At 39.5% G+C, this 26923-nt stretch overlaps 1 protein-coding gene and 1 long non-coding RNA gene across 8 annotated transcripts in view; one reads left to right on the forward strand and one right to left on the reverse strand.

The window, feature by feature from the left end:
- The window catches only part of AFF2 (AF4/FMR2 family member 2), a 488228-nt gene that overhangs the window by 255285 nt on the left and 206020 nt on the right, over positions 1-26923 (reverse strand). For 2 of the 7 annotated variants that reach the window (XM_039488230.1, XM_039488233.1), the window contains 2 exons: positions 20914-21034; positions 11568-12458 (listed from right to left, as the gene is read on the reverse strand). In XM_039488230.1, coding sequence (XP_039344164.1) covers positions 11568-12458; positions 20914-21034 — 1012 coding nt within the window. Of the gene's footprint in view, positions 1-11567; positions 12459-15109; positions 15240-20913; positions 21035-22076; positions 22209-22350; positions 22376-26923 lie in introns of those variants that run through there. The other 5 variants (XR_005584619.1, XM_039488232.1, XM_039488228.1 and 2 more) reach the window with 5 other exon arrangements.
- LOC120371862 lies at positions 22454-24323 on the forward strand. Its single transcript, XR_005584620.1, has 2 exons — positions 22454-22514; positions 24089-24323. It is a non-coding gene; the product is annotated as an uncharacterized LOC120371862 (long non-coding RNA).

Consider the following 26923-nt stretch of genomic DNA (forward strand, 5'->3'; position numbering starts at 1 on the left):
AGAAAAATTCCTTTCTACTTTAATCACACATTTGCCCTATTGTAGGGAAAGCCCCCCTCATTGCCAAGAAATTAAATATTAATACAAGCAAAAATAAACCATTAGCAATAATATATTACCATATATTCAATATGTCAAAATATATTCAAAACTGTAGCAAGTAATTTTCTTGATGACATCCAGATTCAGTTAGATCTTAATACTATGTATTTACAAAAGCAGCTTTTGCACATTTTAATTTCTTCCCATCTAATGTTTAACAGTTACCACGGTCTGTTTCTTCTATGCTTTACGCCTGCCTCTGGTCCAAAATAAGTCTTGCTAGTTTGATCGTTTAGAGCCTAGTTTTACAACCTCTATTCATGCTGAATAATACCTTACTCCTCGTTTTGAATCGAGAGGACAACTCAAGGAGCAATATCAGTGTCAATAAGAGTGGTACGATCCGGCCTTTAAACAGCTACCTCAATTCCAATCTGGCTGTATTTTACAGATCACTTCTTCACCAACAGGGATGCACTGTTCTTTTCCAAACTTGCATTATTCCATATGTAAAGTATTTTGGATCAGATGTTTTTACAAAATAGGCAACAAATAATTTATCACTGCACGGAAGGAAAAACTATAATAACAATTATATTTAAGTACAATTTGAATAGGATTTGAAAAGACTTTCTTAGGTAGAGTCTATATAAACCCAGTTCTGCTTCTATTCCACGCACAGTAAGTAACTATTCAGCTGGCATGGAATATCAATATAAATAATTTATAGATAGAAAAACTTCATCCACTGACATAGATAATGGGGTATCCCCAATATTTACTGCCAATTCACTGCCTGTTGGCTGTCTTTTCATAGTGCCATTTTTGCAGGTACATTAGCCTGACTCCTATAGAACTTCTTGGGAGAATTTAAGGAGAATTTTACATTATGAAAGATTTGCAGGTCACGGCTGTAAATGAATGTTCAGTAACAGATGAAGAGGTTCATCCTGACACGAGCAAATATAGAACCATCTTGACAACTTAAAAAAACAACATTTTTTTTCATGATTGACAGAGAACACATTAATCACTAAACACTACACACATGTGAGGCTATGAATGTCACTTGGAGATGCATCCATTGCATCAAGAGATAGGGCCAAATCCAATGCTATGGAAGTTAATGGAAAGACTCCCATTAACTTCCACAGGAGCTGGGTTGTGCCCTAAATTCAGTCAACAAAGAGCCCAATCTTGCAAACAGTTCCACCTGTGGACTCCTGTGTGGAATCCTATTGAGGTCAATGGATCTGTGTACAAGAAAAGCTCGTTGTTGGCTTGAAATGTTTATGTTTGGCCATTTTTGAGTCATTAGCTATTAAATAAGATTCCAGGATTGTCACTCTGGGTGTCACTTGGAAATTCAGAATGTCTGTTGAGTCAGCGTGAAGTGAGGGAAACAGCTGCAAGCATGGCTGATAGCTCTTTTTGTTCAGAATATCATCACGTTCAACCATCACTGGATTTGTGGTCTGTTACCATCCCATTTTTAAATTGTCAGCCATTTCCGAATTACACAGCGACAGCGCGGGCCTCCAGCTACGGTAAGTTATGTATCTATGCCATGCCAAGAGACCTAGACCATTGTGCTATCAGAGGTACCTCAGCCAATCACTAGATGTATTCTATACATAATTTGCATGCAAAGTGTCCAACTGCCACAGTTCTCACAGTATGGGCTTTCAGCTCTTAGTATGGCAAATAAAATGGCTGCCCGAGTAATTTTTTTGAATAAAAAAAATTCCCCTACGTCACTGTGGGTCACACTTTCAGGGCATTGGTAGATGTGTTCATTGGGGTACAAGCTCTCCTTTCTCCTGGCACCACTTACACCACGAAGTTTCACCCCAGAAGGAAACTGTTTGAGAAAGCTACAAACAGTTGAAAAGAAGGGTTCAAAATAGGCCATTCTTAACTGTAATGCACCAGCACAACCAATATATTCTCAGTGGAGCCCCATCCTATGGTGCTTGAAATCCAAGGGAAATGGGAGCGGAGAATGCTCAGCACCTCACTGGACTGAGACTTATGGACACATACAGGTCCAGGTGCAAGTCACAGAGCCCTTATTCCGGGAAAGCTCTTATTAGCCTAAAGGGGAAAGCACTGAATCCAGCAGACAGTCTGAGAATCACAGAGGTTTTTTAAAGCTTATTAAATTGTGCATCTTTTCTTAAGAGAGAGAGAGAGTGTGTGTGTGTGTGTGTGTGTGTGTGTGTGTGTGTGTGTGTGTGTGTGTGTGTGTGTGTGTGTGTGTTTTAAAAATTAAATTCCATATTTAGGAAAAGAGCAATCTCTACATTTATATTTAAAATATAGGCAAATGTAAATGGGAGCCTGGAAATTTACAAACAGCAGAAGTAATTGCCTGCTTGTCTGTGTGGATTTAAGTGTCACAGCTTGCAGTTCAGTGAAATATAATCCCATGGGTTTACACATCTGGGGGACATAACGATGTGAAATTATTTTGAGGAAGCGTGTAAGGAAAAGCAGCATGTACTGTTCTAACTAAAATATGTTTAGACTGGCAATATTAATGGGGATTTAAGCTTACACTTAGTATCGCGGACTTCTCGGTTCTCTGGGATGTTTACAGATCCAAGTGAAAAAAAAAAAGTCCATTCGTCTGGAAAGTGATTGCGTCTGCATTTATTTCTCCCCCTCCTTCCCCCTGATTCTTTTTCAAATTGCTACTTAGAGGACAAATTAAAGAGGCAAATTTAAAATCAACATCAGTCCATTTCCTAATCCCTGTTCTCAGGACAAAGGGCGAATCACCTCCTCCTTGTCACATGGGAAACCCCACGAGAGAGGTGGCTTGGGGTGAAACGTTCATTGCGTTTCCCCTTGCAGTGTTTCTACAAATTCTTGTACTCTGGGCTCTGTGTGGAAGGCATTACCCACCGCTCCCCTCCAACTGTCCAAGAAACAGGAGGGGCTGACCCTTAAATCCCACAAATGTCAGGGATCATCCACATGGAGGACCCCTTCTACTAGCACCAAACCTCCCTGTGCCCTCTTTGGCTCAGAGGCTGCATGGAAACAATGAATGACATAGCCAGGGAATTCAGCACAGGCAGCTGCCTCTGAGACTCCCTTTAAAAGGGCAGAGCAGCTCAGTGCAAAGGGTAACGCTGCCTGGACTGAATTAAATCTTGTGCAGACCCCACATAAGGCGTGGGGACACGAGGCAAGATCCCCGTGTCTATCTAACTCCCACACCAGCTCACTCCTTCTGCATGCTTGCAGAGCTCATTTTAGGGCCCTGAAAATGGTGTGGGATGATGCCATGCTGACCAAACCTGACCTTATGGGGGATGAGGGGAGATGATCCACGTACAGAAGGCTCCCACCATATGCAACTTGAGAAGAACAAAACAGGCATATTAATCAGAACTCATTTACATATTAATTTAGTTGGGTTATTCTCCTGTTCTCACAAATCTCACCATGAGTAGCTGAAACCCAGAGTGCTGCATCAACCAGAGGGGAATGTAAAGGCAAAAGTGCATCTTGGCTATTCACAACAGGAGAGCTGGTTTTTCTAGCTGCTAGATATTGCATTACCATGATTTTCAAAAGGAGACATTTTAAAACTTCCTTTTGGCTTCAGACAAAACTTTTTTTCATTTTTTACCCTTTAGCTCTTGCTTTATTGAATGAGAGAATGGTTTAATTGTTTTGAAAATGGGAAATGGCATGATTCTCTCTATCACGTACTACTTTGGCTTGTTTTATTACACAGTCTTAAAATGCACATTTTATGAGGGTGACCAGACAGCAAGTGTGAAAAACCAGGACAGGGGGAGGGGGCTAATAGGAGCCTATATAAGAAAAAGACCCCAGAATCGGGACTGTCTCTATAAAATCGGGACATCTGGTCACCCTACATTTTATAGTGCTTCACATATTTACATCTACCTATCTAAAACACACAATATTGTAATATATTATGTTGCAATTAAAAGCCTACAATCTAAATCTGATATTTCTTCACTAATTTATTCCCAAGCCAATATGTATTTTAATGTTCCAAACCGTTGCTAATTAACACATGGAAATATTTTAACATGGATTTTGATTAATTCCATTTAACAGTCTAACCAGTGCTAAAACATATGTGGTGTGTCATTTCTTTCTTTTGAGGAAGGCATTGGCATTAAATCTTTCAATCTTCCTAAGCACCAAATGCTAATTTCAGGAAGATTAAATAACAGACTGCAGCTACAGTTTCCTTTCTTTGCTTCCCAGAAGGTAAAATGAACATATTTATGTGGGAGGAATTTCTTTACTGCACAAGCCAAAATGCAGAAATTAGATTTTTTTTCCCAACATTGCTAGTACACTTGCAATAGCCTGCCAGCTAAAGAACTTTAACCTATATCTGCAGTTCATGGACAGTTGCCAAGCTATATGTTCAACTTTCTTTCCCTTAAGTATTCCCATATGATGTTTTCACCTGCAGCCCCTAAGTGCTTTTCCATACTTGGATCAGAGACAGCTAGCTTAATAGTGGGGTGACTCTGACTATAAAGCTAGAAATACTCATATACCCTCCTCTCATTTTCACATGTTGAAGCTATGTTATAAGCAAAAAATACAGTATGGCCCAAATGGTTTAAAGTGTGTGCAATTCTGCATGCCTCCGAACCAAGCATGCTAAATGTGTGACACACGCATCCAAAGGTACGAACACGTGCAAACTTATTTGCACATGCAAATCCCCAATTTATACACATTCACCAGGTATGCCACATGCATCTCAGGAGTGTATATTCAGCGTTCTATCCACCCCCCTTTCGTAGCTGGTCCAGGGAAGATGAGAGTTACTCCTTTAGCTGCAGTGGTAGAAGTTCATACCTTTAGTGCTGAAAGTCATGGGGTCAGGCCCCAGTGATGGACTCTCAATGGTTGTTATTACACATGCAAAAATCGGTGCATGCTCTTTCTCCTGAACGTTAAAAAACATAAGCCTTCTGTGTTCCCAGACTATTTGCAACCTGCAGCCACAGTTGGTTTCCTGTGCTTTTCCACAAAGCAAGAAACATAATATAGGGACAAAATCCCAGAAAGGAATGAATGGAAAGGGTAGCAAATATGTACAGTAGTATTTTTCAAGCCATCTGTGGGTTATTTTCAAAGGTTTGAGTTAGATAAAGTAACATTTAACAAGGCATGTGGTGCAATTTTCAGATTTACAGTGATGCCATTCTACAAAAGGCCAAATTGCTGACATCAAATAGGTTGTAGCGCTCCCAGTATCTTTGGTGGAAAACATGCACATTCGTTTGCGGGCAGAATTTGGGCCAAAGTAAATATCTGCATCATTAAAAATACAAACATTTGAAAGACTTGCATCTAAACATGTTTGAAACCTGCTATGCTTCTATGCCGTAGCTTCAGAACTCACAAATATTATGTATTGTTTAAAACAAGACATGTGCTACAGAGCAGTCACATTTTGTGCCAGGATCTCAACTCTATGACACTAGTGGGCGTGGTCCCATAGGAACCACTTGGTCAATTGAGGATCACCCAGATTGGTCTGGGATCCAGCCCTGCCCCGGCAACACCCTTCCTATTCTGACTTGCCCCCTTTGCCAGAGGGCAGAGGATGCAAAGATGGTTATTCCAACTATATGACAGCACCTTGACTACAATAGGAGTATCCGCGGAGTAAGGTATTACTCAACACGAACAAGGGTGTCACAATCTGGCCCTCAACAATTAATTGCTTCCATATGGCTTGGTTATGTCTTCCTTAAATTAGTGTAAGCAGGGTGAAAAAAAAAAGGTGGGATTATAGTGGATTAGGAGATTCATCCTTAGGTATGGGGAGGCAGCCATATCTCCATAATATTTTGCACTCGTACAGCACCTTTCTGCCAGGGATCTAAAAATACCTAACAAAGGTGGATGTCTTATTATCCCTGTTGTCCACAAGAGGAAAGACACAAACACTGAAAAATAAAGTGATTGGCTCAAGATTATACTTCAGAGCTGTGCAGACTCTAGTATTCCTGACTGTGAACATGTAGGTGATGCCGCCTCAACTTTGTAGAAGATGGTGCAATGTGGGTATAATTAACCTATTTCTTGAATGCACCATAAATGGCATAAAAGGGGGAACAAATTCTATTAACACCCAGGAACTGTTTTCCCCAAGGCTTTTTGAGGTCACTCTGTTTCCTGCCACCTCTGGCGAGGCAATTGGAATAATAATATTTTCTACAATTAATTTGGACCAACTAACTAATGGCCCATTCGATTTGGAATTGGGGACCCTCAAAGGGTTGGAGATTCTTGTGCTTGAAGTCGCACAAGAAGATGCATTCTTGCAGAACACTGGCATCTCTGCCTCCACTCCTACGCAGAATTCAGAGGCACTGGGGGGAAAATATCACTGTGTGAGAAAAGCCATCCAACCCCCCAAAACCTGGGGTATGGGGGTCAGTTTTTTTTCATCTAAACCTGTTCACTTGTCTGTATTTTACAGGCTTGATTCTGTACCCAACGAAGTGAAATGCAAAACTTCCATTGACCACAATGGTACCGTAACAATTCCTAATGCCCATGATTGTCTTTGTATTTCCTGTTGGAAATAGATAGGCCCTAGCTGTGCTATTTCCCCCTCCAATATCCTTACCCCCAAAAAATACCCCTGCTAATGACAGTCCCAGCAATAGGACAGTAGCTTAACAAAGCAAGAAAAGGCCACAATAAAAGGTCTTCAGACAGTTGGCGTCATATGTTCCTCATTTAGGAATATCTCAAAAACATTACTTCTCACAGTATTTACAAATGAGAAACACATGGCTGTAACCTATAATACTGCAAGAAATAGTGCTCTTCTGGTTTGTTTTTGGCCTCAGACTTTTGAAATATGAACCAAGTGAGGGGATTTCAGCTTAATGCTTGATTCAGCCCATTATTCTTAAACCCCCAAAGTTCTGAAGGAAGAGTGAAGCTTGCATTTGAAAAGGCAATGTGCCCACAAATACAGTAATGCGCTGTATTTGGCAACCAAAGCACAATGTATTTTAAAAGGGAGTTAGTTACCTAAAGGCTTTTGCCTTCCATTCAATTAAAAAAAAACATATTAAACTGGCTTTGGGTGCCCATAAAAAGTTTTATAAGTCACAAGTAAAGCCTCTTGCGTTTACCATTTGGGCTGAATCAATATGGTTATCTACCTGTCAATTTTTCTTGCTCTTTAATGCAGAAAGTGAGCAGCTTTTTTATAGCTAGCTTAGAAAGTACTAAGTTAATCAATACAACCAGCGATAACAGGATGATTTGAAACACACATAACAAAAACCTATCACTTTGCTGTATAGTGAACCCGTCAAAATATTATCCTAGAAGTCATGCGGAAACAGAAGTTCTCCATCTTCCGTGACTAAATGGGTGGTGACAGCGGGATTGTCGGTCTTTCGGATGTGTTCATTGCGTTTTTGGGAGAAATTCAGTATATGTTTCTTATTTTGCAGGAATATGTAGTCAGCTATGCAGAGATTCTTGGGAACACTGTCTGAAGAGTTAAAACTTTTCTTAATTACCCCAGATTTACTTGGCCTCAAAACAGTCATTGGAAACGCTTGCATAGTTTGTACTTGCATAGTTTGTACAATGCTTATGATTTTTCACAAGCTTATCTGGAAACTGCTCCGATGTTCCCACAGACCTGAAAACCTCTTGATTTAGTCAATAATTTGTGTTCAAGCCCAAACTGAAACGTACAGGCTTACTTTTAGCTACCTCATGCTGAGTTACTCAATTTGAAATCCCTTGTAAGCAACTGACTCCTAAAGATTTAAATATACATCGGTATATCAAGATTCTGGATTTTAACACAGCAGTGAGAGGATCAGCTGTTATAGTGATTTCTAACCCCTACATTTTCAAAGAAATGCATAGGATTTAGCTACATAATTCCCATTGAGAGTTAAGATGCAATCACACACCATCATACCACTTAAATAGGTGGAATTCTGTATACAGTACAAAAGCTCTCTCTGAGTCTAGGCTTGCTAGTATTTACCAAGTGTAATATGCAAGCTCAAAATTAATATATACATATAAATATGGAAGAAAGAGACCAATACGGAGAATGAGAAAAAGATGTGTCTGAAGCGTATTTCAACTCCTGTGCCCATGTTGCCAACTCAATGTCACGGGTCTCACAATATTTGGTGTTTTTCGTAAAGCCCGAGCACGTGGAGTCATGTGACAAAATTTGACTCTAATCTTTCATTAAAAATAATAAATTTCTAGCCCTTGTGGTTGCAGAGTAAAGCTTGAAAACACGAATCCTACAGGCTTTGAAGGTAAATAAAAAGGGCCCCAAATTTATTTATTTTTGAAACGGTGATTTTTTTTTAAGCCAACCTAATGAGTTTTTGGAGCCTGACTCGTGATTTCTGAATGCTTGTCATAGGCAAGTCTGAGCACTATTAGTTGTGTCAGGATTTGAACTCATCATATTGATGTTCTACGAATTTTGACCTTGACAATGGGAAAATAGTAATTACGTACAGTGAAGTGACGTTAGATATTTAATCTATGTTCACACCCAAGAGGAAAAGCAAAGGACTGAAGGATCCAGCAATCACCAAAACAATCCCCAAATGATATGGCAGACACACAGTGTGCCTGATTCTTCCCTTAGCAATGAATGAGCAAATGTCTGTTAATTGTAACCGAGTTGAGGGCAACAGGGGCCCAATCAAGTGACATCAAGCATGCTATAAAATTGACCACTTCCTCAAGCATAGCAGAATGCCTCCAGGGCTCTACACATTCTATATAAAGCCATGATAAATACGACCATATTTTCCCAGTGGCCTCAACCCATCCTTTAAATCTCCATGCCTGGCCAGTCATTTTTGGGTATCAAAGTTTTAGCAGCACCAAATCCTCTGATTTGCATGCACAGATTTGCATAGCCTGCTCTTGCAGAGGTCTATATGCATGATTTGCACACACAAAATTAATTTGTTCAGGTTTTGAGGTGTGCAAAAACTTGAGCACCCAAAAACTTGGCTGTGCCCTTTTGGTGGGTGGATTTACAGGCTGGGGGAAATTTGAAAAATTGTCTCTGAGCAGCCAAAGGATCCTACAGAGCCAACTATAAGCAGCACCCAAAAAGGCAACTTTCCTACCAATGGTTTGAAGGGGGTCATCATCACCTGCAATGTTAGTAGCATGGAACATCGTGGGGCAGAAATGAAATTATTTCAAGCAGATCACAACTCCTGGTGGCAGCTAGGGAAGGTTCATAAATTGACATGCGCCCCCCAAATAATCATAAGCCTCCACATCAATTGCATAAAGAGTACAACAGAACCCCCTTCTGCAGTCATTCTGAAAATGTTATGAGTTTCACAGATGTGCACTGTCAGTTCTGATTAAGCTTAAACTAAACCAGTTATCTACAACCTTGGATTAGAAAGAGTTTTATTGCCAAATGTAAGGTCAATTACATTCAGAATGCACATCAGTGGAAAACCATAGAGGGGTAAAGCCTGCAGTCCTTACACAGGCAAAATGACCCTTAAATCAAGTGGAGTTTTGCCTGTGTGAGAACCATTGGCTTTGGCCCATGCCATACATTCTAAATAGCAGCAGGAAGTCATTCCTGACTGCAGCATAGCTTCACGTTGTCTCCCCCTCTGCAATTCATTGTTCGCTTTTATAACACACGGACTGTTTTAAGATTATTGTCTGTAGTCACTGCTGAAGTGACTTGAGTTTACTATTTACCCCATAATAAATGAAGCTAATTATACACACAAACTGTTCACTGCACAGGCTATAAACCAAAGCAGCTATAGCCACAAATTCACCACATAACTTTTTCATCTGGGTGACTACCAGCCTTTCCATTAATAAAAACAAATGGTTCACATCAGTTGTATTTAAAGCTATACCAAGAGATTCTGGAGGAAACCCTGCCTTCATTGAGACCAATGGCAAAACTCCCACTGACATGAACAGGGCCAGAATTTCACCCTCCTTTGCTGAACATAGAGGAAAAGCTGATACAGGGTGTAAGCCTCATGTTCCACTACAGAGAGGTACTCCATATTAATGCTACATTTCAAAGTACGCTTATTGACTCATTGTTATTTTAATAGAGAGCAAAAGTGAATAAATGTATTTGCCTTTGCACCATCATTATTTCTTTTATATGCAATTATTTACTTGCCAAACACCACTAGCGACAAATTGCAATAGAGTATGAAGCTATCTACATCAGCAGATTTCTAACCTAAGGTAAAAATAAACAGAAACATCTGTAAAAGAATCTTGTACAAAGCTACATTTATTAACAAATACATTTTCTAATAAAATGCCATCTGCAAGCAACCCTCAGCTTCCACTTGATATAAATAGGCCTTTTTACTGTTTTCAGATGCAGTTCCCAGAAAAAATTATTCCAAACTCTACTGCAAAACACATCAGTCTTTGTTGCTTCCTGGAATGTTAATAAATAACATCAAGTTTTTAAACAGTCAAACAAATTATTGGCTCAAAACAATTATTCCAATAGGAAAAGCTGACCTTTTCCAATAAAGCGTCTTAAGAATGAATCATTACTTATTTCTTGTAAAAAAAAATATTAACAAGCAGGGAAGTAATCTTGGAGAAAAACAGAAAGCTATGAAAATCCCATGTTGTAATTCTGTTCATGCATGTACTAAAAACCTACCTTGCAATGGTTACTGCTTTAGAGCAACTCTGAATAAGAAATTTATTATATCAGTACAAATGCTTCAGTTGGTACCCTTGCAATACAGCTGTGCTTGAAGTGTCCAGGAGAGAAATAAGAGCTAATTATAACTTTAATCACAGGACTGTTGTAACAGACCAGCAACACAAAACTCAACAATTTAAGTTCTTGGTGCCAGGAATTGGCATTGAATCCCAATGCTAAGTGCTATTGAAAAATGCATGAAGACTTAACGGGATACATTTTCAAAAGTGTTTCTCACAGTTTAAGCCACATTAATTCCATTAAAGTCAATGGGAAATGAGCAACGAAAAGGTACCCCTTATTGTTAGCCGTTCTGTACCACTGGCATTAAAGGGGTCAAGGCTTTTCCAAGTTTATTTTAGATTTTTCTTCTCCTTTGGCACAGTGCATAACAGTATTCTTTAAATCAGATTAATTACAAAATAAATCTCCAAAAGTGTGAACAATGCAGCTGAATTAAGGTATATTACAGTGCTCTGCCCAGCCAAGGATCTGGCCTTTTACTGTTAGTGTGACACAACCAAAGTTAGCATTCCATCCTTTGATTTTAAAACTTGATGTATCACAACTTACTAGGGTTGTCACAACAATCCTTGCCAAAAGAAAATATAACCATGCATTTTCTAGGAAAAGGGTGTGTTTTCAGATCACAATTTTAGGAACTGGAATTTTATATTTAAAGAAACAGACATACACTATGTTAAATACGCCTCAGGTCAGATCTGTTAAGATTCTAGAAAAAAAGTGGACTAAGAAAATGACCTACCTCGCTAGCTTGAGGGATGGTAAGCTTTGGTAATTTATTCTTAGAACTGGGTGCATTAGCTTTTCCTTCCAACAGTGTTCCAAATGATTGATTTCCATATCCACTCTCAATTTCTATTGGAGGTTTCAGTTCAGGTGAGTCATTAGGTACTTGGTCCTGACCATCCATAGGTCTTACGTAAGCTGTAGGCTTTTGCTGGCCCATGCTAGTTTTACAGTGCAGTCCTGGTGGGAAACTCTGGGTTGAGAGACCATTGTTTGCAGATAACAAAGATGTAGAAGGAAGTGGAGATCCAGGACCGTGCCCTACAAACTCAAGTTCTACAGGTGACTTGGAATGACTGTTTTCTTTATAAGAATGTTCTCCAGTTGTTGATTTGGAATGAGTGTGCCTCCGTGAATGTGAAGATGATGCAGCCGGGTTTGCTTCCTCAGTGCCTCCATTTTTATGTTGCTCACTCTGACCGCTGTAGAGATCGTCATACCTGCCTTGAGGCTGGTCATGTGAAGAGCTATGCTTTGTCCTACTCTGTTGACTACTGGATTGGCTTGGCTGTGCACCGTTAGAGTTGTGACCACCACGTGACCAATCTGTCCTGGATTTCCTGCTGCTCTGGTGACTGTGTAGCAAAGTAGAATTTGATGACAGTGAAGAAGGTGGGGGCATTGACGTTGACGAGTGACCGCTGATCTGGTGAGACGGGATCATCCTGTTTCTCTGTTCTGGAAAAAAGTTCTGTTCATTTTTGTCAATGGGAGTCTGTGGTACAGAATTCTTTGGGATTCCTACAAGGTGGCTCTGGTTGGAATGGTTGGTTAACAAGTCCTTCATTTCATCATAGTTTCCCAATGTGTTTTGGACACGGTTAGCAAGGGCATCACCTTTATTTGTCTAAAATACCAAAAAGACACAGGGAAAAGCGTGAGTAAATTCCTGGTTGTGAAGTTACTGCTTGGAATGGTTGTCTTAGGAAACAATGGCAAATGTTAGCTACTCAATAGTGTCATGCTGACATTTAATTTAATTTCAATTACATTTTGCATATGTTATGTAAGAAAAACTCATCAATAACTGTGTTCAAAGAACCTCTTGGAACAGGCTTGCATGAGTAACATTTATATACTGCTTCCTTTTTTCTTAAATCTGTTCTCAGAGAAATATTTAAATTACATCAGTTACGGATGTTATGAGCAAAATAGTCTGATTTTATGTCAGATAAGTTGGGCTTGTACATTTTATATTCTGCAAAATGTGAATGTACAATTACTGGTTATTGAGTATTTGAATTAAAATCAAACATTTTATTTAAATATGTTATTGCTATAAACCAGGCTAAAATGACAATAAATATAAAGAGCTAAATTCATCCCATGTGTAACTTCAATGATTTCTTTATACTGGGATCAGTTTGGCCCAATATACCTAATAGTTGAGATCTAGAAAACATACTGCTTCCAACTGGTGAATTAACTGCTACTAAAAGAGTGTTCCAAAGATGATGTACTAAAGTAGTACGTGATTCTATATTCTGAAGCACCAGGATACCTCTATTGGCTTAGAGTGTGGTGTGTTTATCAATCAGTCGCTCACACTGCTTTTCTTCAAATTCCAGTAATCATTAAGTAAGTTCTGATTCATCTATGTTTTACTACTATTATTTTTCCTTCTGAAGTGGTTTTTACTCCGCTATATATAGTATCCTGGGTAAACATGCTCAAAGGTTATAATCGATATGCAGCTAATTTCATTTTCCTTTTTCTTTTTAAAAAAGTCAACCAACATGGAACCAGCAAACGCAGTCCCTTTATGTTCCACTGAAATGACCAGCATTGCATTAAAGCAGCCTATTCCCTATACACTCGTTACTTTATCAGACTCAAGGGGTGAGGAACACTGCTTTCAAAACTATAGTTCCTGTCCGAGCATATGCTGAACTTCTACAATCTGGAAGCAGAGTTTGAAGCTACAATATATGTGAGGTAGGGCTTGATACTTCATATAATCTCTCTCAAAGCATGCTCATACTTCAAGTTAAGCCTCCCTTTCCTCTGAAATGCTGAGCAAAAGAACGAAGACAGAAAATTCATGCATCGATTCCTCTTGGAATTTCTGCTTAGATTTCCAATGGTCAACTAGTCTATAGAGGAGAGAAACGTTGCAAAAAGATTTTTTTTTCTGGGTACTTTTCATGCAGTATAAAACACTGGGGGAAAAAGATAAATGCTGATTTTCTCTAGCTCAACTCGCAGGAATTGTAATGTATATCACCACTGCGCTGAGACAGAGATTTAAATGTTAACTGTTCAGTATTGTTCTCATCTGTATGAGTGCTTCTAACCGAGATGGTTAATAGTTAGAAGTTGTGCAGAACTAGGAATCACTTTTGTTCACTAAAAGTTCCTAGGTTGGTCATTTTAGTGGCAAAAACTATATTCGAGCTAAGCCAAGAATAACCTCTTTGTATATGAGCAGTTTCCTTCCACTGAGTTGCACAATGTGCCATTTGGGCCGCAGCCAAAACCAGACTCTCTGTTCAACCCCCAAAATTAAAACAAGGAGATTCCATTGTGCTTAAGGGCACAGCAGGAATTATGATGCAAGCCTTAAACACTTACATACTTGTGCTGCTTCCTCCTTCCCCACCAAACTTTTTAACTCTTTGAGCCACAGCCCACATGATGGCTAAGTATCTAGAAAGTCCAGAACCACTTGCTTTCATCAGCGTTTTGGTTACATTTTCAATTTACATTTAACTTACTAGCCATAAAGTAAAGGAGAAAAGTAAAAAGAGTACCAGGAACACATTATTGCACTGTAACATTTTAATATCACAGCAGCACATAAAAGAGCTTCTTCTCTAAGCCTTCACAGAGAGACTCAATATTTTAATTTTAATACATGGATTTTCAATCATTTTTACTGTTAGAGGTATCTGACGCTCAGGTTTTTTTTAAAACATGTCACCTAATGCTAAATGTCATTTTACTTAACACTAGCTCTCTGTTTTATGCAAAATGTTCACATCCTTTGGGATGAAAGGCACTCTATAAATGTAAGGTATTATTATTTGTAGTCATTTTCTGGGAGTATTAATGAAAAAAACCCTTTTCTGAAAAGCACAGAGATAATTAATTTAAACCTCCTGAGCCTATTTTAAAACTCTCTCAGACCCTGATCCGATGCTTACTGAAGTCAGTGGAAAGATTATCGGTGGCTTCAATGGGTTTTGGATCAGGCCCTCAGAACATAAATACCTCTGCCAATAAAGAGATGGTCCACTGTAGCTTGAAATACAGTAAAACACAAATAGAAAATGCACCCCTAGGGCCAAATTCTCCTCAATTTGTTACCTCATTGAAGTCAAGGAGGGGCATTGTGTGCAATTCAGGGCAGAATCTAGACTTAAGTCTTGATACATATAGTAATATTTTTATTTTCTTCAACAGATTTAGCATTGTTATTGAAAAGTAGGGTATGCCTGGCTAGTCTTGCTACAAGCACTACAAAAATGAAATGAACTATTTCTGGCCATTACATGTTACCTTCAGGTTGGGGACATTTTTAACACCCTCTTCTGGATAATCCATTGATTTCTTAAAGGAAACTTCTGTCCTCTGCCTTCTGAGCAACCAGTTGAACTGCGGTTTTGCCACCATTAAGGAAACGTATCTTCTGAGTATTCCAAGACATAAGTTATATATCTGGTTTGTGATTCAAGACTAGCAGTACTTCCCCCCCCACCCCCCCCAGCCTCTCATTAATTTAGGAAATGCACACCTTTCTATGTTTGGCTGTATTGCTTTAAAAAAAATCAGAAATAAAATCCTATTGAAAGGCTAATTTGCTCACTAGCTATTGCATTATGGTTCTACAAAGAATACAACTAATGCATTCGGACTAATGGGCCCAATTAATATGGGTTTTGTGACCATTTCTATGAAAGCCTGAGGTTTCATAATTCATTCATTTTCTCATGCCTCCCAGCATAACTAACCTCTATGGACTAGACGGTGAGATACTTTATGCTATGCTTGAATATAGTGAAGGGGAAATACCCAAAAAAGATTTAACATTCTCCAAAGACTCATGCAAAAGTGAATTCTTTCAGTTGAGTCCTATTTCTCCAGTTGAACTATTGCAAGGCAAATCCTCAAAATAAATAAATACAGACCACTCCTCAGACAGTTTGTCTATGAAATACTAATTATATCCAAACCTATTTATTAATGCAAAACATTAAAGGGTATCACTAGTAAACGTGGAACCTCTGCCAGGAAAATTCCTACACTGCTGATTCAAGCAACTGCAGACTGGAGACCTCAGGCTGTGATCTGGTCAGCTCTGACAAATTAAGCAGTACCAGTGTTTGAAAGGGAGACCTCTAGAAAGCTTACATGATCCGTAACTGGCAATAGGCAGTGCTCATTCCTCTTTGTCCATCCTGGCCAAAATTGTGGTAGACAGCACAATATTTTTGAAAGTGCTGTTTTCTGCATTAGACTCTGGCACATAAAAAGAACATCTTTCTATACACACACTAAAAATCACATCACACATCACACACACACACACACACACAGAGGGACCTATGAAAAGTAGATAAGATAGAGACACATAATGAAGGGGCAGGTGATTATGCAGACTCTCCATAAGTATACAAGTGATGGTGATATCCATATAATTAATGGCAGAGAACCACATGGTAAACAATATTTATGTTGCACTTCTGCCCACAAATCTACGTTTCCCTGGACTATTTTTGTTTGCGGTGCTGTTTGTCGGCAGGTTGGTCTCAGGGCATGAGAGAGCCAGGATGGGTGAAGTAATATCTTTTGTGGATCAACTTCTACTGATGAAAGAGACAAGTTTGAGCTTCACAGAGTTCTCTTCAGGCTACTTCAGCCCAGACCCGAAGAAAGCTCTATGGAGATCGAAAGCTTGTTACTTTCACCAACATAAGTTGGTCCAGTAAAAGATATTACCTCACCCACCTTGTCTCTCTGGACTATTTTTAACATTCCAAGCTCATACAAAGTAACACTGGTAGCAGCCCCATCCCATAGTTCTCCATTTTGGGTTAAATGCTGCAGTGAATGGGGAAAGGTGGGTGCGCAGAACACATATATTAGAACAGGGAACCAACGAGATGGAGAGAGATGTTTTCTATTTCTCAGATTCTCTTCTCCTCACTTCCCTTCATCCCCTTCCCTCTGTGGTCCTTTGGAAATTCATGGGCCAGATCTTTAGTTGATGTAAATCAGCATGGCTCCATTAACTTTATTGACTTTGCTAATTGAGGATCTGACCCCATGCTTGGTGAAAGGTCACTCCATTTGCATTTGATGGATACCTTCTCTTTCCCCTTCCTCTGCACACCTAATTATGGGTCTACTTGCTTCTTGCTGGCAGCTTTATTTATTTTAGACAAGTGGCATTGCCACTCCTGGTTATGGATACAGGAGAATGGACCATATTCTGATCTCAGTGACATCAGAGTAAATCTGGAGTAATTTACATCAATGCGACTGAAATCAGAATTTGGTCTGACTGGAAAAGAAACAAATCCATTCCCAAATCCCTCCTGCTTCTTCTACACACACATTCAACGTACGCAGGCTTTATCATTCAATACAATTTCAGTATGTTAAAATGTTGGAAAAGAAGTCCAAATACGCTCTCTTTTGATGCTACTGTCATTGATAGGAACCAGAGCAGAGCACTTTGCACTATTCTTGTTGGATACACAGGTCCTTATTCTCGTTCACACCAAGGATCCTTTGCACCTGGTAGTATAAAGAGGCTTTAAAGGGGGCATAAGTTACATTTACACTCACTTTAAGGCCGGTTTACACTGCTCTTTCATAAGAACATAAGAAAGGCCGTACCGGGTCAGACCAAAGGTCCATCTAGCCCAGTATCTGTCTACCGACAGTGGCCAATGCCAGGTGCCCCTGAGGGAGTGAACCTAACAGGCAATGATCAAGTGATCTCTCTCCTGCCATCCATCTCCATCCTCTGACAAACAGAGGCTAGGGACACCATTCTTACCCATCCTGGCTAATAGCCATTTATGGACTTAGCCACCATGAATTTATCCAGTCCCCTTTTAAACATTGTTATAGTCCTAGCCTTCACAACCTCCTCAGGTAAGGAGTTCCACAAGTTGACTGTGTGCTGCGTGAAGAAGAACTTCCTTTTATTTGTTTTAAACCTGCTGCCTATTAATTTCATTTGGTGACCCCTAGTTCTTGTATTATGGGAATAAGTAAATAACTTTTCCTTATCCACTTTCTCAACATCACTCATGATTTTATATACCTCCATCATGTCCCCCCTTAGTCTTCTCTTTTCCAAGCTGAAGAGTCCTAGCCTCTTTAACCTTTCCTCGGATGGGACCCTCTCTAAACCCCTAATCATTTTAGTTGCCCTTTTCTGAACCTTTTCTAGTGCTAGAATATCTTTTTTGAGGTGAGGAGACCACATCTGTACACAGTATTCGAGATGTGGGCGTACCATGGATTTATATAAGGGCAATAATATATTCTCAGTCTTATTCTCTATCCCCTTTTTAATGATTCCTAACATCCTGTTTGCTTTTTTGACTGCGTGGACATCTTCAGAGAACTATCCACGATGACGCCAAGATCTTTTTCCTGACTCGTTGTAGCTAAATTAGCCCCCATCATGTTGTATGTCTTATGTTCTTATGTCCAATTCTGAGCAAGTGGACACACATTTCAAAATGTATGGACTATTTTAGAAATTTAAAACACATCTTTCTGAGAGCACAGTAGATATTAATGGTTTTGAAGTGTATAATTTTTAATTCTCATGGATGAAAATTCTGCATTATTTTGTTTGTTAAGTTAATTTTGGGTAAATTCTCCACTCAGTTCATTGTTTCAAAATGAACGGGAGGAGGTAGACAAAAAATAAATCTTGACAATGATGACAATATATTTTCAGAACGCCAACTCAAAAACCATACTCATTGCTAGAAATGAAATCAGCATTTATAGTACCTCTCTCTTTGACAAAAAGTGTTATTTATCTTAAACACACAGTACATTCTCAATGAAAAAACTGCTCCCACAAATTCTATGAGATCAATAAGCATTTTCATAAAGCTGCAATCGCTTACTTGCACATTTCCATAAGCCTTTATTAACAATCTGAAGTTATTTTGCTAAATTTGGAAATTATTTCAAAGATCCATATTGTTTGATTTTTCATTAGGCTTCTATTTATTTCATCCCATAAACTCCAGTGCTGTGTCTTATTATCATTCTTTAAAGCGTAGCTTAACTAGGTGGGGGCAGAAGGCCAGGACTAAAAACATTTCTAAGAAGTGTAATCATGACACTCCATCTCCAGATGAACCTGAGCATGGTATTGGTGTCCTGTGACACACCGAAGGTCAGAGCAGATAATCTGGTGAGCCCTTCTGCCCTTAAACTCTCTGACTCTATGAAAACCTTTTTTTTGCTTCATTACAAGTGCAGTGAACGTGTCAAGCTTCTTCTTCATCTAAGTGATGTAATATACCAGTCATGACTACATGCAAATAACTGAGAGATGGAGAAGGGCTCAGTCATATTTGTTACATGTTGTAAAACTGTTCCCCCACATACTTGCATGTTCTCGGTAGATTAACATCACAACATTTGGCTTTCCCTCTCACACACAGAACATTTTATATAGAGATGCCTAGATTCTACAAAAATTTATGCACAAGCTTAACTTTAAGCATATGAATTGAAACAAATTAAGCACATGCATAAGTGTTGGCAGTATCAGGGCCATATTTGTTATCTCTCATGAACATAATCTGTGCATACTGGGGGAGATAATATAGTAGTTAGAAATGATCCACTAAGGTAATTTGGAACATTTTAAACACTTCCATTAAAATGAGCCACTGTACAGTCAACCCACCTTAGAACTCAGTTGTGATTTTTCTTTTTTAATTTGGGATACTCATTTCAGACCTTTGCAATCAGTATCCCATTATTGGAAGAGCTACTAGATATCGAATTCATCTGCAATAAACCAAAAACTATGAAATACAAAAGAAAAGATTAACTAGCCGCTGGAAACTCATCCAAATCAAAAGCATGTAGAACCACTGTGTGGTATAGTCCCTTTTTATTCCTACAGGATTTCATATTTCAGTAGTAGATATAGTTGAATTCAGTAATTCAAAGTAACCACAATGGATTAGGTTCTGCTACCCTTACAGACATTGAGTGGATCCATAGCTCTTGCAAACACTTGCATGCAAGCTTAACTCCACTCCCACATGTAGTCTCATTGAAATCAAGGGACCTATTCACATTCTTAGAATTAAGAATATGGATTGGGGCCTTACTTTGCAAGGAATCACTCTGAAATCAATGGGATTGTGTGTGTAGTAAATGTGAACTCCACGTGAGAAAGGGGGTTGCCCAACATAAAATATCACATTGTAGTTTGCCAGATTAGATTTTAACCAGTAAGCTACTGTCCCCAATTGCTTGAAACAGTCTCCCAACCTATAATTATGAACCACCACTTCATAACGATGCCGGTCTTTCCCCCTTACTGGTGATTTGCAAAGAGCACTCATCCTCCCTACAGCTGCTAACAATATAAAATGGAATGCTAAAGTGGTGGCCTTTCAATGGATGTCACTGATTGGGAAGAGAAGTGACATGTACATTTACATTCTGATGAATCCATCAGGGGATGCCTGGCTAAAAATCAAAGCAGCAGAAATAATCAAGGGGGACATCCCCTGGTGATGAAATTCTCAGGCAGCAAAGCTCCTTAGAGAGAATAAGTCTCATCGTAAGTCTCTTTGATATCCTTGTTATGCTCTCCAAAGAATTCAAACAGACACTCTCCCCAAACACTTCTTTGGACAATTATGATTGCGAAGGGAGAGCTTCCGGGCTCATAATTAAACGAAGAGATTCTGGTTTGAACAATTCAAGTATATTTTCCTCTTTAAAAATAAAGAGATTAAATGTCAGTTTTGGAGTTAGGAAAACCTAAGTAAAGATTCCTTTGGATAGCAATATATACTTATTGAGGGAGTGTGCAGAGTGTTCAGAGAAGGGAATATGAATCCAGACTCCTTGTTTCAATCCCTGGTTTTGTCACCAAAATGCTGTATAACATTGGCCATGTTACTTAACCTGACTGTGCTTCAATTTACTAATTTCAAAGGTCTAACTATCTGTAGAGTCAGACAATCAAGATCAACATAATACTTCTCTTCCTCAGAGGTGAGGCTTAGTTAATATTTGCAAAATGCATTCAGATGAAAAGACACTCTAAAAGTGTAAAGTATCGTATAGCCATTTACCTTGTAGGGTTCCCCAAAGAGATTAAAACCTGAAGCAAAGAGATCTTCATCTTGCTGGACTTCTTGATTTCTTCGCTCCCATTCTTTCCTTTTAAGTGCACTCCGGTCTTGCTCATAGTGACTGAAAAAGAGAATAAGACAAAAAGACAAACAATTATTTCCCCCATAAGTCAGTTAAACATTCATTGTTACCAATATTAGGAACAAAACACTGGAAACCGTGCAATTCAAGCTGATGACTTTGAAAGAGAGTGAAGTCCATCCAACAGTTTTCCCAGATGTAAATTTGGGATCATAGGACCATACTAAATACAGCTATTTAGCCCAGCACTCAGATATCACAGAATTTGTTCCAAAGAGAAATCCCAGCATACACCTAAACACACTTAAAATCTGCCTTCACTACACTAGAACACTCCAGGAGAAAAACAGACTACATCATGGAATGAGCCATGCAACTACCATGGAAGAACCTTCTCCAGTACTACCCCACACTAGAACCCAAAAGGGGTATCATCAAAAAATTACAGCTCAGATTTGATGGTGGATCACATCCTGAAAGAAATCTTTCCCAACCCCCCCGCCGTTGCCTTCAAACAAGCCCCCAGTTTAGCCAAGTTCATCATCAGAAGCAAGCTCCCCACAGTCCAACTCAAAGTGCCACCAGACTCTGCCAGAACAACAGATACAAAACCTGTAGACTGCTACAATGATCTATATCCCTCAGAACACACCTTTCAAGATCCATGTCTTCTACACATGCCTACCACATGTGGTGTACCTCATCCAGTGCATCAAATGCTCCAACAATAACTATGTGGGTGAAACCAGACAATCATTACTCTCTGAAATGAACTCTCACAGAAAAAATGATAAAAGACAAAAACACCCTATCACACGTGGGTGAGCGTCTTCAAAGGAAACCTGCACAAAACCTCTGAAAGATGAGCCTGGAAACATAAATTCCTAATTCTGCTGGGCACTGAAAACCATGGACTCAGTAAAAGACACCAGATTTATGGTCATTACAACTATTTGTAACACACCCTCCTGTCTGCTAAGCCTTAACTGCCCACTTCATTTTAAGTGGTCTTCTACAGCATATGTGAACTTCTTATGCTTAATCTGTCCCATCTTATATCTAATTTAGACACTATGGTTACCTTCTCCAGACCTGAAGAAGAGCTCTGCAAAGCTGGAAAGCTTATCTTTTCCACCCACAGAAGTTGGTCCAATAAAAGATATTACCTCACCCACCATGTCTCTAAATAGAACTAATCATTCTAAAATTAAAAAACACACAAAATCTGCCATTTCCAGATGGTGCTTTCTGCCAGAAAAAAAAATTCAGTACAACTTGTCTATAAGTGTGCATTTATAAATATGTAGGCATGCTGTGTGCCTATATGTACATTCACACACACACACAGAATATACCTATATGGAGAAGCAACTATGGCGTCAACCAGGCATAGTGACATCTTCAGTTCCCTTTAACTGTGTAACACTTGCCTACATCACAACATTCTACTGTAGCCAAGTGTGATTCAGAACAACTATTTCAATCCCACATACTCATTAACATTTAGTTGTGGGCATAGGTAAATTGGACCACTCATGCATTCCCAGAATACTGGACATTCCAGTACTTCCTGAAATGATATAGGCCAGGGGTAGGCAACCTATGGCACGCATGCTGAAGGCAGCACGCAAGCTGATTTTCAGTGGCACTCACACTGCTGGGGCCTGGCCACAGGTCCGGGGGGCTCTGCATTTTCATTTAATTTTAAATGAAGCTTCTTAAACATTTAAAAACCTTATTTACTTTACATACAACAATTGTTTAGTTATATATTATAGACTTATTGAAAGAGACCTTCTAAAAATGCTGAAATGTATGACTGGCACGTGAAACCTTAAATTAGAGTGAATAAATGAAGACTCGGCACACCACTTCTGAAAGGTTGCTGACCCCTGGTATAGGCCCACTCTGGTGGGATGACCCCACCCCTGCGTACAAGGTCATGCTGCATAGAGGATGCCATTTTGAAGAGCATCCCCCAGGGCCGGCTCCAGCGGTTTTGCCGCCCCAAGCAGCCCCAAAAAAAAAAAAAAAAAAAGCCGCGATCGCGATCTGCGGCAATTCAGCGGGAGGTCCTTTGCTCCGAGCAGGAGTGAGGGACCCTCCGCCGAATTGCCGCGGAATCCCTGAAAGTGCCACCCCTCTCCCGAGTTGCCGCCCCAAGCACCTGCTTGATAAGCTGGTGCCTGGAGCCGGCCCTGGCATCCCCGCACTGGCTTGACCGCAGAGGCATGCTGCATGCGATATCACACTGAAGGGGCACAGCAGCTTGCTGTTCAAAATGGTGCCCTCGTATGATACCAGGCAAAACCATGTCCAAATCTGTCTCAGTATCGGACTGGGCCAAACCACCTAAAAAAGAGGACTGCCCAGCTTAAAATGGGGTGAACGGCCAGCTTAGACCTAGGGGGGTGATTAAAAAAATGTTTCGCATAGTGCTGTTCAGAAGGGAAGGACGTTAGGTTAGTCGACTTTCGCAGCAGATAATTCTGCACACAAGCAACCAAACAAAAAAGGTCTATTGCCTCAGAGTAGTGATAGCAAGACGTCAGTTATCTGTATGTCAGCTCACTATGTGCACCTGTCAGACCTAGATGACAAACTGAGAGATCACATCTACTTCTCTCATGAACAGGACTGAAGTACTTTCGTCTCTTGTCTTTGCAAACTACTTCCTGCTCCTCTGAGGGAAAAGATGTAATTAAAACACTGAAGAGGAAAAAAAAATAAAAGAAGAGGAGATGCATGTTTCCACTTGCATTGACAACCCCTCATGTGACAAGCATTAAGGGACACTTCTGTGCTTTCAACCCCTATTTGATTTGTTATAAGACTTTTGGCTCTATTTTGTGTCAGTTAATTAGCTACAAATTCCAGATGACAATTTGAATAGCAGATTGAGTATGCACACTGACGTTTTCTGTTGTGAGAAATATTTGCCTGCTAGATTTTATATATACATGCCTACACACGCACACACTTATGTAACAGAGAATAGTGAATTCTAATATCCTGATGAGAGTGAATTTAATCTCCACAGAGCTCTACTGCACTTGGAAGATAACCAAATATGTACAACTTTTGCCTTTTTAGCTCAGCGTGATGTTGTATTGGAAGCTTCACATGGAGAGATATAATGAGGAATGAACTGCACAGTGATGAGGCTTTGACAGTGTATAAAGTCACTGATTTCTGAGTGAAACCACAATTACTAATTTGAAGCACCAGCTAATTAAAACCACAGCTATGTATTTAGCCTCTTGTTATACCTACTGCAGTTTATAATTATGAGGACCTCTTTATCTACTCAATTAAAGTTCTTATGATTCAGGCAGGTTGTGTTTGAACCTGCAAGACCCACAGAGACTGCAGGAAAGCATATGTCTATCTCCTGATGATTCCATGTATCCTTAGACTTGCATACTTGTTTTCATGCAGGGAGGAGAAAAAAAAAGACAGACTAATGCCACAAAGACAATCAGAAATATGAATTAATAATCGGTTTGAGCAACTCAAGATCATTCATGCTTGGAGTGAATAGGCTTGAGTATAGTTTATTAACAGGATGTAAAGCCACCTAAGTATGTGATGCTGAGTTAAACTAGATTTTCATTGCTACTTCCCATTTTCAGGTTGGAAACTCAAATGCAACATCATTTTATTTAGTTCGTTTTACAACACATTCTGCCATAATGATATCACTACCTTGGGATCATTTGCTAGTGTAAAGTTATAGGACAGCACTATAGTCAATGCTACTATTGAATTCTTGTAGAAATTATAGCATTATTTACTAATTTATTGAGGAAAAATAAAGGAAATTAAATTACTATACCAAAGCCACTTACTGCTAGCTACAAGCTAGCTACTTATTGCTAGCTACAAGCTAGATTGTGGCAGACTATACATCCACAGAGACATAACGGGAAGAAAGAATCCTCACTGCACCTCTTCATGGGCTATCTGGATCTTGTGTCCAGATATGTGGGAGTAAGTGGGTGCTACACACTTTCTACTGCCCACTCTGGGGCAGGTGGGTAGAAATTGGGTGGAGTCTTGGCACCACTCTGCTCCACAATCATCTTGGAAAAATTTAGCTGAGTCTGTGTGGGTGTGGGGTATTGTAATTTTCTACTTGTACAGACCAGTTGGAAATGTCAACCCCATACTCACCCCCAAAGCAAGGGGGGAACAGTGCCTCAGAAAAGTGTTTCTAAGACACAATGCCTCTTGGAGTAATGCAGTTTACACACCAATCCACACTCAGGACTGTTCCTAAAGGCACAATATAGTATTAGAACTACAGCTTGCTAACCTTATTCATGAAAGACATGTCCACTGACTTCAATAGCAAGTTTTGTCTAAGAACTGCAAGATTGGGTCACAGAATGATAGTATCCCCATGGAAGGGATCTCAAGACATCTTCTAATCCAGTCTCTGACACTCAAGGCAGAACGAGGTATTGTCAGCAGTGTACTATTTCTTTTAGCAAACCTTTATGACACTATGGGCCCATTCTTTGTCCATTAATGTCCTCCGCAAGCAGAGATGACCCATGGGGGGCAGAGTGAGGACAGAGTGAGGCTCAATCCATCCGAGCATGCTCAGTACAAGCCAAGCAGCAAATCAGGGATGTGACCCCACTTAATCCCCCCACGTGACCCCACTTAATCCTCCCCATGCATCGCCTCTGTCCACAATACTTACCACTGAAGTCAGTGGAAGCAGGAGTCACCCTTAGTTATGTGAGAAATCCCATTGAATTCAAAGTAAAAATTATTGATTTGGGTGACTAGGGGTGGCACTATCAGGATTTTAGAGGCTTACAAATGACAGCAACTCCAGCCATAGTCTGTGGTAGAGCTTCAGGGCAAAATCCTGGCCTCACTGACATCAATGGGGGCTCTGACATTGACTTCAACTGGGTCAAGATTTCACCCTTAATGTGAAAATACAGTACTAATTTAGGCTTAGATATCTGAAAGCTGTGTCCTTTCTCAAGCACGCAAACTGTTCAGAACCCTGAAAGGAATCATTATACTATATTATTTCTGAGCAAAAGAGTAACTGTGGCATTTTAAGACTAGTTCATACATTTTATGAATCTCAGTCAAATGGTTTATTCTACTTGATGGTGGTTATGTTACTAAGGCAAAATGATGAAACAGCATTAATTTAATGTGGCACAATTTCTTTAAAATTAATTAACTTTAATTAATATAGTATTTACTATATTAACTATGTATACAAAGGTAAATAATTCAGTGTTTTTCTACCAAACATGTTAAAATATTTCTCTTTTAGCAGATGTCCTCATGAAACCAGAAAAAAATACATATTTAATTCACCCAAGAGACAAGCACAAGGCAGAAGCCCACTCCCGGGGGCCCTGATGATGTTTACAAACTATTCCACTGTGCTGATACATTTTATGACATCAGAAGAACCTCAAGTGAATTGCTGCCTTCTACACCATTTGCAAATATCTATATTTATCACATGTTCTGCAGTTCCAAGCACTGTTATTAAAAAACAAAAAAAAAGTTAATTTTTAATTCTCCACTCACACTATGACATAAAAGCCTCAAGTATTTCCCAGCATGTAACGCATCTACACACTAGGAAGTGGTTGCTTAGCCATTTAGGTCAATGACTTATTTCTCTGGAAATTTATTTTTCTTGCCGAAATGCTCAGCACTAAACTAACCCTGCATTGCACATTAACTACAGAAAGCCACATATTTAACTTTAAAATGTACACAGATTAGAACAAGAATGAGGTCAGCCTTCCACTTATCCAAAGAGTGACACTATGATTGGATCTTAAGGTCATGGAGCACTGAGTACTGAGCCCGATGTTATCTCTGAGCTCTCAATAAAGCCTGATGAAACCTTTTTATAGCTTTTCTCCTCTAGCCTTTTTTTTT

This window comes from Mauremys reevesii, linkage group 9, assembly GCF_016161935.1.
Source record: "Mauremys reevesii isolate NIE-2019 linkage group 9, ASM1616193v1, whole genome shotgun sequence".
Taxonomy (NCBI): Eukaryota; Metazoa; Chordata; order Testudines; family Geoemydidae; genus Mauremys; species Mauremys reevesii.